General features: G+C 39.2%; 2 protein-coding genes across 4 annotated transcripts; one reads left to right on the top strand and one right to left on the bottom strand.

The window, feature by feature from the left end:
- Nucleotides 1-1427: 1427 nt before the first annotated feature.
- Nucleotides 1428-4906, bottom strand: LOC101168821 (translational activator of cytochrome c oxidase 1). Of its 2 annotated transcripts, none has more exons than XM_020712089.2 (6): nucleotides 4757-4861; nucleotides 4398-4671; nucleotides 4217-4323; nucleotides 2852-2985; nucleotides 2169-2331; nucleotides 1428-1909 (listed from the first exon to the last, which is right to left on the bottom strand). In XM_020712089.2, the coding sequence occupies exons 1-6, from the start codon at nucleotides 4769-4771 to the stop codon at nucleotides 1700-1702; spliced, it is 903 nt and encodes a 300-aa protein (XP_020567748.1). In that variant the 5' UTR covers nucleotides 4772-4861; the 3' UTR covers nucleotides 1428-1699. The 2 variants fall into 2 exon arrangements, with proteins under 2 accessions (XP_020567748.1, XP_004080334.1); XM_004080286.4 differs by having other exon boundaries at nucleotides 1603-1909; nucleotides 4810-4906.
- Nucleotides 4907-6856: 1950 nt separating this feature from the next.
- Nucleotides 6857-17245, top strand: LOC101173747 (parathyroid hormone/parathyroid hormone-related peptide receptor). 2 transcript variants are annotated; one of them, XM_020712086.2, is made up of 13 exons: nucleotides 6857-7270; nucleotides 10448-10553; nucleotides 11721-11831; nucleotides 12343-12467; nucleotides 12740-12831; nucleotides 13158-13305; nucleotides 13748-13901; nucleotides 13972-14032; nucleotides 14107-14173; nucleotides 14250-14344; nucleotides 15534-15675; nucleotides 15763-15804; nucleotides 15890-17245. In XM_020712086.2, the coding sequence occupies exons 1-13, from the start codon at nucleotides 7205-7207 to the stop codon at nucleotides 16334-16336; spliced, it is 1656 nt and encodes a 551-aa protein (XP_020567745.1). In that variant the 5' UTR covers nucleotides 6857-7204; the 3' UTR covers nucleotides 16337-17245. The 2 variants fall into 2 exon arrangements, with proteins under 2 accessions (XP_020567745.1, XP_020567744.1); XM_020712085.2 differs by having other exon boundaries at nucleotides 12737-12831.
- The last annotated feature ends 218 nt before the right edge of the window (nucleotides 17246-17463 follow it).

Genomic DNA, 17463 nt, shown 5'->3' with positions numbered 1-17463 from the left:
AGTTTGAGGGTTTGTGTTGACCAAACCACAGAGGAGCTCCGGTCGTCCACATCTTGAAGTCCCCCGTTGAAACACTCCGACTCTCGTTCTCACGCCATTTGCTCAGAGAGGGTTTATAAAAGAACCAGTCTCTGTTCTTTGTGTGCGGCCGTGGTGCAGTGGTAGGGCGGTCAACCCACGATCATAGGATTCCAGGTTCGATTCCCGCCTTGCACGCCCATGTGTCGAAGTGTCCTTGGGCAAGACACTGAACCCCACCTTGCCTCTGGTGGGAGGCTGGCACCAGTGTTCGGCAGCGGAGCCGCCATCAGTGTGTGAATGTGTGTGTGCATGGGTGAATGGCACTGTGACTGTAAAGCCCTTTGGGCCTTCATAAGAAGGTAGAAAGCACTATATAAGTATACGCCATTCACCATTCTTTTGGAGGAAACCTTTTTTTATTATTACTTTTCCGGCAAACTGAGTAACACACCCTTAACTTGCGCTCACACTCTTGCGCTGCACGTTCTGATAGAGATGGAAAAACCGCTGAGACGGCCATCATCGAGACGTAGCAGGAGCTGAAGCAGAGACTCTCTGGGATGATCTCATTAACTCAAACATGGAAACATTGTTATCATGTAGAACTATTCAAAATAAATACACCTGATCTCTTAACAGTATCCGTGTGCATTGTGCATCCATGCATTGTAAGTGAGATAAACACAGACACCGCTTCATGTGGCTATCAGGCTAAAAACATTAGCTGGTAGCTCCTCCCACATGCGGCATGGTGTGTTCATGAAACTCCAGCTCATAGAAGCTTAGTGGAACTCCAACAGCCACCCAGCTTAACTTAGACGACTACTATATGTTCATGAGAAAATGAAAACTGCCAAACTGACCACAAAATCACCCGAATTATGCACACTCTCCCAAAGCCATTTTTATCTGCAAATTTAGAACCAAAACCGTCATTTCTGGCAACACTGTGGATGTGTTGTGGTGCATACTCCCCCTAGTGTTGAGGTGGGTGCATTGCGACGTCACGTTTGCTGAAGCGTCTTCGATCGATGTAGTTGTGCTTATGTCTGAGTAAAGGAGTAACCAATCACAAAAGTGTCTCCACTTTGTCTGGTTTGATTGACTGACAGACTCATTCTGCTGGAAAAGCTAATCATGAAATAAATAAGTCATTCTGAAAAACCGCAACATGAAATAAAAACAAAGATACTTTGGAAAATATTGATTTAGAAATCCAAGGTTCTAAAAGACATCGAATTATAATAATATTTAACATGATTAAAATGAATATTTTAAAATGCTGTTTTAAAATAATGACCAGGTTTTTAAAGCAAAAGGAAATATATTGAATTAATATTTAAAATCAGTGAGCAGCTTTTTCAAAATTTCATGATCTTTTTATATATTTATGAGAAATTTAATGGTTGATTGTGTCATTGCATCAGGTCATATTTATTTATTTAATTATGAACAGTTTAGGACTCCATACAGATAACTGTTTCATCTAATAAACTTCCCTTATAACTTCTTAGTGGCAAATGCGTCCATGTTTTGTGCAGGTTTGGCATTACAACCATTGCACGGTGCATTTTTTCTCTCTGCGGTTTTATCAATCTAAGGTATCACTGTTTCATCTGCAGTCCAGTAATTTTCCATGTGGAAATCCCAGCGTTGATGAGAACCCGGGGAACAGCGCTCAGCTGTCGGCCTGGATGTTGTCCCACACACGGACGACATCTGGACAGTCATTGAGAGCTTCTATCAGAGCTGATGCTGCCTCCAGCTGGTCCTCATTCAGAGACGAGTAATTCCGGGGAACAAACTCCAACCCGGAGGATGTGACCGGCAGTTCCTGCCTTTCCAGGGCGACTCGGACTTTGTTCAGATCCGCCACATCACAAATAAACTGATGGAAGAAGAAAACGGGTAAATCTCCCATTGACACCAAATTATACTTGATTTAACAGGAATAATAGAAAATAGTTGTTTTTTAAATGGATTAGTTAACTCTGTCAGGTTAAGTTAGTCCTTTAAACATGTCAACATTTAAAGGACTTTAGCAAAAATATGCCAGATATATTGTTAAATATAGAAAGTATAATCAAACTTTTTTTTGATTCAGCAAAAGACCCTAAGAAAAAACCCTCCGGACCAGGTTTTGTCACCTTCAGAAGTGGCTTCTCCTCCTCGTCCTCAGTTTCTTGGACATCTGCCGCTCCCGATTCGATGGCGAGCTCAAGCGCTTTCTCTGAGGAGATGTTGTGACCCGGCAGCACCACTACTCCACTGCGATTGAAGTTATGCCGGCAGCCATCGGACAGCGTCCCCCTGAGGACACAAGCGGGAAAACAAGTCCTTTCATTCGTTTTCTTCATTTCTGCTCACAAACCCGCCTTTACGATAAATCCATCTACCGCTTTTGGTTGATTTCAGTTAAACAGCTTATTTGCTAAAAAAAAATGAAAGAAGTAAATGGACCAAAAAGGAGGTCATGTGACCCCTTGGGTTAATTTAAAACCCCTTTTTTTGGCTAGTTTGAGGTTGCCATCATCATTTTGTAACACCAATGAACTCTTCCAGAAAGGGGTTCATTAAAATCACAGATGCTGGTTCATTGATCAGCCGTTTGTGCTAAAGATTTACAATGAAAAAAAACATGAAATTGTTTCTTAGAAATTCACCAGCAACGGTGAGGTTACAAGGAGCAGAGGTGATGATGCTGGTAAAAGGATGCTGGGATTGGAGCTAGCAGGAAAGACATCAAGAGGAAGACCAAAGATGTAGAGGACTGAGATAGATGGAAGCATAAAAACTAGACTGGAACGAGTGAGTAAAAGTTAGTTCGGACCCGTTCTTGTTCAGCAGCCGCTTGATTTCCTGATGAGTGCGTGAGTTGTTGTCAGTGAGCACCTCGATGAGCAGCACACATCCACCAGGCCCTCGAGCTTCCAGCATGTGCTGCAATGCCGGCTTAGCCTTTTCCTGTAGACAGGAAGTGAAAAAACGTTAACAAATTAAAGTTATTGAAGGTTGTGAGAATTAACATCACAGGATTTATATTAAGTACATTGTAAGAATTGTTTCACCACCAATCACAAAGAAACATCTTCAGAAGAAGAAAATGATGGCGTATTATTCTGATGTCGCACCCAAACCGTACATAAAGCTCACCTACCACACAAACATACAGGAGTGTGAAAAGTGTCTCCATTTTTAATGTGAAAAAGCCATTTTTCCATTTTCCTCCCTTCACCCAAACTACAACAAAACTAAATACCGCTGGACCATCTGAGGCCTTGGATTTTAATTCAGACACCATACCAGCTCTTCTTTCTCTTTCGGCTTTTCCCATCAGGGGTCGCCACAGCGAAACGACCTCTCAGTCGAGGATGAGTCGCATGGTTAACTTGGCAATGTTTTACGCCGGATGCCCTTCCTGACGCAACCCTCTCAATTTATCCGGGCTTGGGAACGGCACAGAAGCAGAGAAGGGAATAGGGAGCAGCCCGGATTCGAACCCTTGTTTCACGGACAGAAGGCGCCGCAGACCAGCAAGAGCTAAACCGGCTCCAGACACCATTCCAGCTACTATTTAAAAAAAACTTTAATGACATATATGATGTTACATATTTCCCAAAGTAAAAATCTAAAAAATATGAACATTCTGCTAAGAATATTTTCTTAATCAACTGTGTTCTGAAGATACAAACTTCGATGGTTTATATATTTAAAATAAAAATACATACATTTTTCCCCCCATGACAAATCATTCAAACGCAATGCATTGTGGTCTGTATTTGCCGATTTAGTGAGCATTGATACATACTGGTTTTTTGCAGAGACGTCTGGGAAATTTCACAGCACTGGATTTGGGAACGATACATTCAGACAGCTTTACAAAAAGGTGAAATGCACTATCTAGTGCACTAAGTAGTAAACCTGTCCTCCTCAGGCTCCTCTGATATGAATGCTTCTGTCTACCTTCTCCATGTTCACGTTATCAAGCTGAAGCGCACTGAGGTTCTGCAGCAGGTCCACCTCTCTGTGACGTAGGAAGTCCCTCCCATGTGGACGACTTTTAAAAACAACTTTTCTTACTTCTGTCTTTAAATTTGGGTTTGCACTCAAAAGCACAGAATCAGATAGGGGCAAACACTCCCTCCCCCCCCCCCCCCCCACACACACACACCTGTGTTGTAAATCTTTAACTTACTGCACTCTTGACTGCAGCATCTATGGATGCCTTGGGCATGTTCTTGCTCCTGCACTGCTCCAGGATGTGTGCAAGGTTTACATTCAGGTCTGGGTTGGATCCTCCTTCTGCAGACAGACGGACAGAATCCATGAGTTCAAGTGAAATAATGACGTCATGTGTCAACAAACTCTACACTCACCCTTTACTGCTATTCTTATCATCATGCCAAACTTCATGAACATCCGTCCCCTCGCTTCATCTTTGGGTCCTTTGATGTGTTTAACCTTTGACCACTTGTTGTGACCTGCACACGACGCGGGGCTCATGCGCAGAAACCTCACCGGACAGGACGACGCGCACGGGGGCCTGGAGGGAAGGGGAGGATCCCAGCGCGGTGACCGGACCGCGGTGGTGGTCAGTGCTCGGGGGTGCAGAGCCCGGAGAGCCCTCAGCAGCGGCAGCCCCGCCATGCCCTTCACCCACAAACACACAACAGCTGATAAACGCACGTGGCGCACGCGCTGCGCTCAGCAGCTGCGCCGTGAATTTACGTCTCACCGCCAGCGCCTTCATGACATCAAAAAAAGGAGCATCGAAGTTTTTAAACTCACAGTTTAGGCAAAACAAGACCACTCGGCTCTTGCTGCTCTTGGGACTTCCTGGTTTCGGTGACGTCACAGTTTGAGCTTTCAAAATAAAAGCTGCTTGGTGTTGCTCAAGCAGCACATTCCAGTCATGACCTCGGAGGCTACTTTTAGAAGGGAGACTTCTTTTTTGGTCCACTTCTTTGTCTAGAAGTCGAACTTTGCACCAATAATACAAGTGGACAATATGGTATCAAAATTGGTTTGTTAAAGCGTAAGTCTATGCATTATTGGGGTAATTTTTATTTTATTTTATTAGCATATGCACTGGGACCCATGGCTGGTTTAATAAGTTACTTTACTTTGTCATAATTAATTTCCTTTTTTTTCAGAGAGTTAATCAATATGCCACCAGGTTTCAGTCTTAAATTTAGTTGATCAGCATCTTGGGTGATGTTACAGATAATTGGAAAGTATTAAATGTTTATGGTGTTTTTCTGATTAGAGGATTAGATAACTGCAATAATCTGTTCTGATGTGTTTACATATTGACAGAAATTGATCCAAAAGCCCTTGTTTACATGTTTGAGTCTTTGACCCCCATGCCGCCTATTGATGCAAGTATGCATCAAACCACATCGTCTCTAAAATAGTTTCTACATAAAAGCAAAATCAGAAGCAATTTTTGTCACAGACGGAAATAAATTCAGGCGTCAGAGTGTTCACCAAATATAGTTGTTTTAATTTTTATTTTGTGTAGAAAAAAACCTGTATGGACGTTGTTTTCTCCCATAAATCAAAGTGATTACGTCCTGATCAATTTAATTAACAATACACATGAAAATCAAACTTGTTATTACATTTTTAAACATATCCAGTCTGGCTTAAAGGAGCCATGCCTAATTTCTTAGAGTTGTCCTTCCAAGATTATAGATCAACAAATGAAATAACATGCCATCCAGAAAGAATGACAGTTGACTTTTACAGGTTTTTGTGTAGTGGACTTTGGATGTTAGATCAAAACATTGATAACAGTGTATTTCAATTTTCAGATTTTTTCTGAAATAAATGTGATTTGATTTACATGGGAATTTTCAGATTGTTGCTGTCATGTTCATTTATTCATTTTTATGTCAGAATGATTTATGAAATAATCTCTAATCATAATTTATTCTTATAAATTATGTAATTTCTAATAATCAGGTAAATTTGGGCGAACACTGCACTCTAGAGACTGGGTAGAATTTCTTCTATAGGTACCAAGTGGAATAGGAGATAATGGCGAGCTCTTTTAAATGATCTTGGTTAGAAAAACGAGAGCTGAAAATTATTTGATTTGATCTTGTTTCTATCAAAGGAGAACCTCTAAAATCCTCTGGCAGAATGGCAAAATCCAAAACTTTAAACCAATCAGGTACTTGAAGGCTAAAAGTTGTAGATGAAGCTAATTAGATTAAAAAAATAAAATCCACTCAAAATAAAATCCATTCCACCTGCAGATCCAAAGGCAAATCATGTATTGTACAGTTTCCAATTTCCTCAGGTCAAAGCATAAAATCACAATTCGTGGATGCTTTTTATGCAGTTCTGAAAGTTGTTGTTTGGTTGATGTTTTCAAGAATTTATTTTATATTTTTCTACATATTTTTGGTGACTCTTTGACTTTTGTAGAAATGAATTGTTAAATGAAATAGAAACATTTTTCACAGCCTAATTACACATGTTTTCTGATTAGGTTTAGTCAAATGTAGATTAACATAATAAAAAAGAGATATTGCTTTGACTTGTTGATATTTTTCTATGAGAAATGTCCTTTAATTAGTCTGGAATTCCACATAAAAAAAGACATTTGTTTTTTTATTGTGTGGTATGGCCTCTGTCTATTTATGATAAAAAGATAGTGCTGCTTTTTATTAGATGCATGCTGCGAGCTATTGTGAGCATCACCATTAAAATACTTCACAGCTTAGAAAGTGGAGCAGAAACCAAAATCATGTCAGCAAACAGACAAATAACAACAGCCGGTGAGCACAAAGAGTTAAGTCCATGAAAGTCATAACCAATCAAGTCCAAGCTTTCCAGAGCCGACAGTCCAGAGAGCTGTAAAAACAGGAGGTTTTATCCTCTCTGCTCCTCTGTCCCCCTCCTCAGCAGACCGATGGCTTCTTCTCCAACTTTGCAGAATGACAGCGGCCACTGAGGGGAACCCTGCATTTAAAAAAATATTGATCTGGATGGCAAAGAGGTGTGCACAAAGAAATGGAGTTCTAGTTAGTCTGAGAGAGAAAAGCAACTACAAAGCATTGATGAGACATTTGATGGAACCACTCCAGGTTATGTCAACACAGCCTGAGGAGGACAAATTGATCTGAGAGTGTGGGAAGTTGTTTGTTGACCTGTTAGCTGCTGTTGGAGAGATGTCATGTTGACAATGCTGATCATTTGCACTTTGGCTCTTTTCCAAAGTTTCAGAAGCATCACTGCCCTGGTAAGTCAACTTTTTTCGTTTGAAATAACTACGTTACCATTTGTTAGGATGTTTTCAATTAATTTGTACTACTTTGAACAATATTTTCTGTGAAATTCATACTTTATGAGTGCTTATTTATTCACAAAGTTAACAGAATGAAAACTTTTTTGCTATTTTTTTATGCTTAAACGTTAGAGTTTGCAGCAGTAAGTACCGGTACATTCTTAATGTAGACTTCTCAAAGAGTTGGTGGTTTTCAGGTCCTAAATATAACATTTTCACACAGCAGCATCACAACTTACACTTTATTATGACACGGAGTCAGAAACAACGCTCCTGTAGGGCTGCGCCTCAAACCAAAGCTGGAAAAATTCAAGCATGAGACACTCTTTGATGACCTGAATGTCAGACTTAGATTTACATCCTTCAGCAATTCACTGTGAAACAAATGCGTTGGAAAAAAATGATGAGATCTGTTTCAAAGAGCTTCATAAATAATGCTACAAAGGGGCAAAATAAAACACAATTTTCATATTATTCAAAATATTTTAATATTTTTATACACAAATTCAATCCATTTCATTCCAAAAATTAAATATTATTTTAACTATTCATTTAAGTGACCAACAGATTACATTGCAGAGTTAATCTGTAAAATACAAGGCTGTAAAACATTTCTCTTCTGAAATGTGTCTAGTACCTTTATTGATTCCGTAGAGGAATTAACCTTGTGCCAAAAAATAAAATACAATTAAAAGTCTGAAGCCTTGTCTTCAGGGCTCATTGCAGAAAATAATAAAACCAGCAATATTGATTTAGACCTAAAAATAAAACCCCCAAAAATCTATCTTAAAAAGACATTTAGATGGTAAAAAGAAAAATCCCATAAAAGCGGCACAGACATACAATAAAAAAATGCTAGGTAACTTAAAAAAGGTAGTAACATTGAGATGTAAATGAAGTTATTAGTACTTGCAGAAAGCCAAAAATGTGATGCAATTAGTATTAAATGCCAAACTAATTAATGTTATGGAAATGATATGGTTTTAAATATGCAAGCAGACAAATTCAAAATGTGACTTTGGGCTTAAAAATATTGTACTTCAAGCAAATGTTTTAGTCCAACTCTCCGAGATCATGTTTAAACTCATGAGCTACAATTTTTAAAAGGGTTATTTAATTTAAAATACAAAAAAGAACTGTCAAAAGAAAGATTTTAAAGTAAACCTTTTTTTTTATTTTTCTTGTTCTTTCTATTTCTAAATTGTGTGGTTCTTTTTCCACATAGACAAAAGACTGAGGACAAATTCAGAAATGACTGAGGAAGGCCTGGAATGTTTTTGTTGAGGTTATCTAGTTCTGGGAGAGTGTTATTTTTGTTATCTTTGTGACGTATTTCATTTACATTCTTCCTTTTTTTTCAGAGATGTTTACACATCTGTTCATTTTGGCATCCTATGCATGTCTCAGATCTGTTGATGCAGCATTTTGCTTTAGTGATGTCAGAGAAAATGGGCAATAAACTTTAATATATATGTTATGTTTGGAAAAAACTTTGGAATAGGACAAAGACAGAGCGAGAGAAGTAAAGTTCAAAACAGCAACAGATTAATTGACTTCAATCCTCTCTATTCATTTTTTGGATCGCTACTTCAACCGTTCTAACCTTTCCCCTTCTCGGAGTCACATGCCATTGACCATTTTTACCTTCGGGCCCCATTTATCTGTATCTTAATCTTCCCTGGGTCGATCGCACATGTCCAGCTCTGACAGACTAACAATCTCAGGAGAAGCCAGCCTGAAAATCACTTAGCATTAAAACGAGGCCCAGTGGAGCCAGATGGATGGGGATTATTTGTTTAGATGGAAACATTGGAGCAAAAAAAAAATATATAGAAAATGTCCCAAAAACAATCAACAGAGTGGCACTATGTCCACCCCACTTAAAATGACAAATTAAGTTCTCGTGACGTTTTGTCTGAGTCTATCATGAAACAACAAGAAATAAAAGCTGTTTAGCATCCTGAATGCTTACGGGAAACAAACGTCCCCTCTGTTGCAGTTTAATATCAAGGCCTACGCCAAGGCTGTTACTTCTCACCTATCAAGTTGCATTAGTCGCTCCATCTGGGATTTCTTTTCAGCTCAGGAAAAGCAGCTGTGAGAAGGAGAATTTGGACCAAGACACGTAAAAAACAAAAACATTTTAACTCCATTATAGCTGCAATATTGGCTTGTTTTTGCATAGTTAATCAACCAAGAACATTTTAGAAAAAATCTTAAGAGGTATAAAAAAATAAAGTCCCACTTTAGTTACCTTTTGATCTATTTTAAAAGCGTTCCCATTGCTCTTTTAATCATGGAGAGTGACTGTAGTTCATTAGAAATTCCCCAGAGTTGTGGGTGGAACTGTTGGCCTGTCCCCATTTCCCATCACCCATCAGTTTACAGGCTCTTTCTGATAGCTTACAACCCCGTACAAACCTAATTACTGCTAAAACAAAAATGGAGAGCAATATTGGGGCTATAGAGTTCTGAGCCAGATGCCAGCCTGGACGAGGAAAACGAAGACGTACATGGATTTAGTTGTCTGCAAGTGAATATCATCCGAATGGAGTGGAGCAGGACGCTTGTGGCCTGCCGATTGTAGCACCAACATCACTGCCACAAGCTTTTTCAAAACTGCGTTTTGTTTGTCTATTCCTGATTTACCACAATTTAAATAAAGAAAAGACTCAGAAATGTAATTATAGGCATCATTTTCTTCATACACGACCTCATTCATGAGAAAAATGCCACAAGAACTTGTTAAAAACACCAAAAACATAGTTTTCATTGGATTAAGAAAGGAACATTGTTTTTGGCTTAGATTATTTAAGCCCCCTGCAGCATTCCACCTCATCACTGTGAGGGGAAAAAAAGAGTTAGCAAGGGATCACCACATTTTGCACCCTTGCACAACTATTTCACAACACCTGGAGGAAGCACATCAGTTCCTTGGGAGTGTTTGTGGTTGATCCATCGCTCAGAAAAAAAATCTGACAGGTTTTAAAGCTTTCTCTAAAAGAGGAAATCCTGCAGATAGAGCTCAAAATGCGATTCATCCGTTAAGTGAGGTCTGAATGATTTGTTTGTTTTATCTGATACTGGCTTCATTGCTCATTCAAGTCTAAAAGGTCTTCATCTCCTCTGCAGATAGACTCTGACGATGTCATCACACGAGATGAGCAGATTTACGTTCTGACCGGGGCTCAGGCCAGGTGTGAAAGGAGCATCCAGACACAAACGGCCATCATTAAAGGTTTGTTCTGATGTGTGTGTGTATTTATTACCTCTGTTGTTTATGCGGCATCAGATAGAAAACTCATCCAATATCCTGCAGACTGTGAATTTTAAAATAGAAGCCCATATCTAAATTGGCCTGTGACGCAGAAGCTCCAAAAGATAAGATGATTTCATGAGATGCCCAAAGAGCTCCAGAACAAAAACAAAGGCTGAAGTGGACATTTTTGATTTTATATGAAAGCAAGACTTATTTCAATCTCTTTATTGTTGGCCCCACGCATAAAACTAAACCCATTTTGCCATTTGCTATCTTGTTTGTTATCTTGTTATTAAAAATCAAATTAAAATACGGTCAACTGCACAAACACAAGTAAAGAAAGCATCTTTAGATAACTTTAGCTTGAACAAACTTCTCGTGTAACCCTTGTGCTGTCCTAGGCACTTTAACTAGACAGTGCGTTGAACCTTTTTTCTTCAATGATTTGTGATCTTCACTGGTGTCCATGGATTACATGAAATCTTTCCACCTTTATCCACCTTTGTCATGTTAGAGAGAACACGTCAATGTAAGGGTGGGGTCATCTAAGATAGCACAAGGGATAAAGGATCATAATTTACATCAACTTGAGACTGTGAACTAATCAGCAAGGCATTAAATCAAGAGACAACTTTTGAGCTTTGCAAACTGTGTCTTTTATGCAGACCATTGTAGGCAGAGATGTCTCCACAGAAGTTAATTTAGAGCAGATTCAAGCTGTAAAACTGTGATTTACTGAATTGCAAATAAGGTCATGAATCAACCTTAAATAACCAAAAAGCCCAATAAAAAAACAGAAATGTAGTGGGGAGGTAGCTGTCTCTGAGAGGCTCTTAAGTAAATTTTTTTCAGTCTAATGTTGTGTTTGTGCATTGTGCCTTCTGTAATTCACTTATAAACATATAGAAATCTGAAATGCAAAACAAATTCACATTATTGCAATGTTTAAGGAATGTGCTCTTCTTGTTTGTTTTGGCGTTCTTTTATGATTACTTGTGGTAGTTTTTGTAGTGCATGACAGGTAATTGTAATAATACAACGAGGTGTATGAATTATATCATAGGTGGTAGGAATATGATCAAATGAACACAGGATCTGCACCTGTTGTTGTCTGTACTGAAACCCTGTTTGCCCTCGTTGCTGAAGAAGGCGACTGCGTCCCAGAGTGGGATGGCATCATCTGCTGGCCTCAGAGCCGGGCGGGTCAGCTGGTGTCGGTTCCTTGTCCAGAGTACATCTACGACTTCAATCACAGAGGTACATGACATCCAGACACCACATGTTCTCAGTGAAGATGCCTCTTTTTGCATGTTAATGTTGTTTTTTATTGGTAAATAATCTGCACTTGGACTGAAAGTGTATTCATAACTTTAAAAATATGTTGAGAACCAGATTATGGCAACTATGTAAAAAAAGTTAAGTAAATCATAATAGGGGTGGGATTACATATATTTGCGTCTTCCAACTCCCTTTCAAGCAATTACTGAAACTCTATTTGACAATTACATTCAATAAAGTCAACATGTGTACTGTATGTGTAAGTACAAATATGTCAATGTATTAACTGGAGCAATTATGATGTCAAAAAGATAAAATATACATTTATGTTATTTATTTTATTATCAGTTTATGATTTCATATCTCAAATAGATTTGATACATTTATGTTTTTATTTTTGTCCCCCCCCCCCCCTTTTTTTGAAATAGCTTGAAACAAACTAATCGATAAAACGTAGTTTGAACTGCTGCCCCGTCTTCTTGTGATTCAGGGCGAGCCTACCGCCAGTGTGATGTCACAGGAAACTGGGAGCTGGTAACCAGTAACAACCACACGTGGGCAAATTACACAGAGTGCACCAGATACCTGACCTCCAACCACAGAAGCCTCCAGGAGGTGCATGAGCATGATCATTGTTAGCAATAAATATAATCTGCAGTCTGCTTATCGGTAATTTCTTATACTGGGGTTTCAAGGACCTAAAGTACATTTTCAGTCTTTCATGCAAAATTGTAAATATTCTGCAAACTTAGCAAAGGATTTTTGCATAATACTAAAACACATGTAATGTGTAACACATATAATATCTGATTATGGATGCTTGTAAAAGTATAAAGCATTGTTTAGAATGATTCACACTAAAAGATCCTGTGTTTTTCTTCCAGAAGGTGTTCAAGCGGCTCCATCTCATGTACACTGTTGGATATTCAATCTCTTTATCATCCCTGTTGGTAGCCGTCTCCATCCTTTGCTATTTCAAGTAAGAAAGAAAAAAAAGTAACTCAAATCATGAAATATTTAGGACTTTTCAAAATAAAGTATGTGAAGTGCTACAAAAGCTTTGATTCTACACAACTACCTTGAAAGAGATTTGCATGTAGAACTGTAAAATATGTCATACATTACAGAAAAATAAACTTCCTGGTTGAATGAACATCAAAATGAAAACAAACTGCAACAGTATATAAGGATCAGCTTTGATCAAATACTTTTCTATAGTAGGATCTAGTCTAAGATTATATCAAAAGCATCTTTCAAATGTTTTCTCATTCTATTTTTGTTTGCCAAATATTTTTTTTTCCCTAGACGTCTCCACTGTACCCGCAATTACATCCACATTCATCTCTTCACGTCCTTCATTTGTCGAGCGGTTAGCATTTTTGTGAAGGACAGTGTGCTCTACTCCATAACTGATGACAGTAAAGCTGAGTTTCCTGCGGAAAGGCAATACACGGTAAAGAACAAAAACGCTTTTCTCTGCACTTGCTAAGATGTTTCAATTTGTTGCATGGACACAATGTGCCATCTTGAAATGTGAAGCTGTAGGAAGCAGCGTGTAGAGCAATACACCTGACACGGTGCTGAAAACTTACATACAGGTGTTATATTTCCATCACTCATAGAAAAACCAACATAACCACTACAGAAATCTTTACTTCTTTCACGGAAACTTAGCTTTTTACCTGGTAAACACTAACCGGACAGTTGGCATTCTCGTTTCTTACCTGAGCTTTTATGATGACAGGTTTCATTTTCCATTAACCTTTGGACAGAGCTGCTATTTCTCCTCTTTTTCAAACTTAATGCATAGTAGAGCCTCTTTATTTTGCAGTGTTCAAACAAAACCTGCACACATACATTGGTTCCCTCCTTGAACAGGTGTTTTGTGTCATCAGGCAGGTTGTAAAGCTGCTGTTACCTTCTTCCTGTACTTCCTGGCAACCAACCATTACTGGATTCTGGCTGAGGGATTGTATCTCCATAGCCTCATCTTCATGGCTCTCCTGTCCGATAAGAACTATCTTTGGGTCCTCACCATCATGGGATGGGGTGAGTTGGACTTCTGCAGGAGAAATTCTCGGGTGTCAGCTCAAATGTTAAAGTCACTTTCCCTTTTTAGGTATTCCAGCTGTTTTTGTGTCTGTTTGGGTTAGTGCACGAGCCTCGCTGGCAGACACGCAGTGAGTCATTCGAGCGATATTCATATTTAGCATTTGAATGTGTTTCCCTGATTTGTTTTATTTGCTGCTTTCAGATGTTGGGACATCAGTGCCGGAAATCTAAAGTGGATCTATCAAGTTCCCATTTTGGCAGGCATTTTTGTAAGGAAAAATAAAGTTGCAACAAAATACAGTTTGACAATTAGAATGTTTTGCTCTTCAACACCTGTCTCTGCAGGTCAATTTTCTTCTTTTCATTAATATTATTCGGGTGTTGGCCTCAAAACTTTGGGAAACGAACACTGGAAAACTGAACCCTCGACAGCAGTACAGGTAGGTTGTTCATTTGCTGTTTAGACAATTAAAACATGAAAACTGACATTAAACAGCTCTCGGTCAAAGCAATCTATTCTATTTCACCAATTTATTTTATGCTACAAAGCGTGTTATCTACAATCTACAAAAAATAAAGTTATTTAAAATAAAGGGAAACACCTAATAATAGGACAAAAGTGGATAACACACGCAATAAGGATTAAAGTCCCATCTCAATCCTCTTTAATCTATTTTAAAATAATTCCCATCGGTCTTTTAACTATGATTATGCCTTCTTAAACCAAAATTTAAAAACCTGTGTCGTTTTCTAGGACATAGTTTTTGCAAAGCGACTTGTGGGCGGGGCTGTTGGAGTAAGCTCTCTCCCTTTCCCATCATCCATCTGTTTACACACTCTACGGCTTGCTTACAGCTCCTTACAACTCAAATGCCCCCCCTTCCCCTCCCCATTGCTGAGAGCTCTCTGTTTCCATACTCTACCACTAGCTTACCCGCAACCTATTACCGCTGCAACAAAAATGGCGAGCAATATTGGGGCTATCCAGTCGCACAGTTATGAGACAGATTTCAGCTCGGACAAGGAAAACAAAGACGCAGAGCAGTGGGCTTGTGGCTTGCCATATTTGCGCCTAGCAGTTTTTTGTCTGTGTTACGGTTAGTCAGAGAAGATAAACCCAGGAGCAGGAAGACTTGAACATGTTCACCAGCTTTCAAAGATTTACTCGAGTCCAAACAAATGATCCAGCATAGACGACGCTCCAACACAAAACACAGAACAAAACTTCAATAGGAAGCAAGATAATTGCAGGCAGCTGTGATCAATCAGGGAGAGACCACAGCTAACCTGCAAAAAAAAAAAAGAACCAAAAAACAACACTGGGGGGCAACCATAACAGTCTGCTCCCAATACACAATCATTTAATAAAGAAATGCTCAAATATATAATTTTGAGCTGAATTATCTTAATATATGTCCTCCATCATGAGAAAAATGTCCCAAGAACGTGTTAAAAAACGTTTTCAGCAGAGTGAGTCTATAGCAGTATTTTTGGCCAAAACAGCGAAAGATCAGAAAAACATAACTAAAGGTTGTTGTGCAAATCAGGTGTATGATACATTTACACAGAAAAAAAGCAAACAAAGGCCTCTTTTGGTGTTGACGTGTTTCATTTTCCTGTTCTCTGCAGGAAGCTCCTGAGGTCCACTCTAGTGCTCATGCCGTTGTTTGGAGTCCACTACATTGTGTTCATGGCTATTCCCTACACTGAGGTGAATGGGCTGCTGTGGCAGGTGCAGATGCATTATGAGATGTTCTTCAACTCTTCCCAGGTCAGAACAAAATGATGTCATATGTGACGCAGCAGTTAGATTGACTCAATTAATTTTCTTAAAGACAAATTTGATTTTTTTTTCCAGGGTTTTTTTGTGGCATTTATCTACTGTTTCTGCAACGGAGAGGTAACAATGCTAAAATATAGTTCAAGCTATAACCTGCATATATTTTTAGGATTTTAAAAAGTGCAAATATGACTGCTTTGATCAGGTGCAGGCAGAGGTGAAGAAGGCCTGGTTAAGGCGTAGCTTGACGCTGGACCTCAAACAGAAAGCCAGGATTACAAGCAGTGGCGGAGGCAGCTGCTACTATGGCGGTATGGTGTCTCACGCCACCACCCACAGCGTCTGCTTGCCTGCTGCCAATCCAAGAGCCTTTGGTGTCACTGGGGGAGCAGGGGGTGTTTCTAGTGGTGGAGATGGATCTGTGGTGAGGTCAACACACCACACCTCTCTTACAGCTTTACATCCGAACTGTTTTCAACCCGGAAACTTAAACCCTCAGGAGGATCCGGCTTTGTGGAAGCCAGAGCGATGTAGGTCAGGGGTTTCTGCCAGAAATGGCAGAGTTATCAGAGGGAATGATGAATGTAAAAGTCATGGAGCAGAAGAGCCAGACGTCTCCTTGTCTTTGAAGGAGATAGAGACACCCATGTAACTGCTACTGGAGAAAACCTTTATTCCAGTGATGCTACTTTGTCTACAAAAACAGGTTTCCGCCTCACTGGATGTTGGGAACACAGTTTGTGCCGCATGAACACTACAGAAGCGCAGAATCGTTTTACTTGCACGGTTAATGTTTTAGCTCAGCTCTCCAGTTGTTTTAACAGGTTAAAAACGTTTTTATTTTAATTTATGTAACTTGTGCAAATGTGACTTTTGAGAAAAATGTGACTAGATAAATGCAGGCGATGCTTGATGTGATGCTGCAGAGAAAATAGTAACGTTTTTGACCACACGCGGGATTGAAACACCTACTTGTATTTCTGTCGGGGAATTTTCCTGGATTTGCTGGGCACAACCTCACACGGCTGTACTTCTTTTCCAAAATAAGACAATGTCAAGTTATTTGTGAAAGAGAAAATGCAGCTACTACAGTTGCCTTAACCGACTTTAAGAGTCAGCTGTGTCTAGACACACTGTCTAGACAAATCTCCCCCTTTGATGTTGTTCTTGTGGTCTAAATGGTCCAATTTATCAGTTTGACAGGACCTCTGAAGGCTGTTGTACAGAAACTGTTTTCCCCTGACCGATTTCTTCATGTAACCTCTGCCCTGAATGCCCTCACAGCACTGTCCAGAATTTCACACACTCCCCCTCAAGCTGTGGCTCCACAGGTTCCTGAACTGTTTTTGGAGACCTGGAGCAAGAGTGACAAACCTACAGCACAAGCTGCCTACATTCACAAGATAAACAGCCAAAAACTACTCTTGTTAAACCTTTTACAATGATTTGAGTGTACAGAAGTGGAGAGGTTTACCATTTCTCTGTGTAAAGTGTAAAAACACATGTGATCATTTCAAAAGTAAGATTGTAAATAAAATAAGTCAGTTTATTCTACACCAGAGTTAATTTCCTTTTTCTTCAGTAGTTGATCTTTGTTGCAACAATATTTTTTTTAAAATCTGTTTGTCCACAGTTACTTTAAAATTTCACTAGCAAATGTAATCTTTCTGCCAAGGTTGAACCCACTACTGATAGAATAAACAGCTCATTTTGGTGAATAGTAAAAAACTACTATCAAATAATACATAATGTAATTTAGCATAGATAAAAAGCAAAACT

Source organism: Oryzias latipes, chromosome 19 (genome assembly GCF_002234675.1).
Source record: "Oryzias latipes chromosome 19, ASM223467v1".
NCBI classification, from domain to species: domain Eukaryota; kingdom Metazoa; phylum Chordata; class Actinopteri; order Beloniformes; family Adrianichthyidae; genus Oryzias; species Oryzias latipes.
Note: the sequence above shows the minus strand (reverse complement) of the source record. Positions and strands in the feature narration are given on the sequence as shown.

Excerpts from the sequence above, each read along its gene's own strand:
- LOC101168821 (XM_020712089.2), bottom strand. Across the intron at positions 4,324-4,397 it reads GATAAGAATAGCAGTAAAGG|AAGGAGGATCCAACCCAGAC; the intron begins GTGAGTGTAGAG and ends GTCTGTCTGCAG. Across the intron at positions 1,910-2,168 it reads AGGAGAAGCCACTTCTGAAG|TTTATTTGTGATGTGGCGGA; the intron begins GTGACAAAACCT and ends TTCTTCCATCAG.
- LOC101173747 (XM_020712085.2), top strand. The coding sequence starts at position 7,205 with ATGTTGACAATGCTGATCATTTGCACTTTGGCTCTTTTCCAAAGTTTC. Across the intron at positions 10,554-11,720 it reads ACAAACGGCCATCATTAAAG|AAGGCGACTGCGTCCCAGAG; the intron begins GTTTGTTCTGAT and ends TCGTTGCTGAAG. Across the intron at positions 12,832-13,157 it reads TCCATCCTTTGCTATTTCAA|ACGTCTCCACTGTACCCGCA; the intron begins GTAAGAAAGAAA and ends TTTTTTCCCTAG.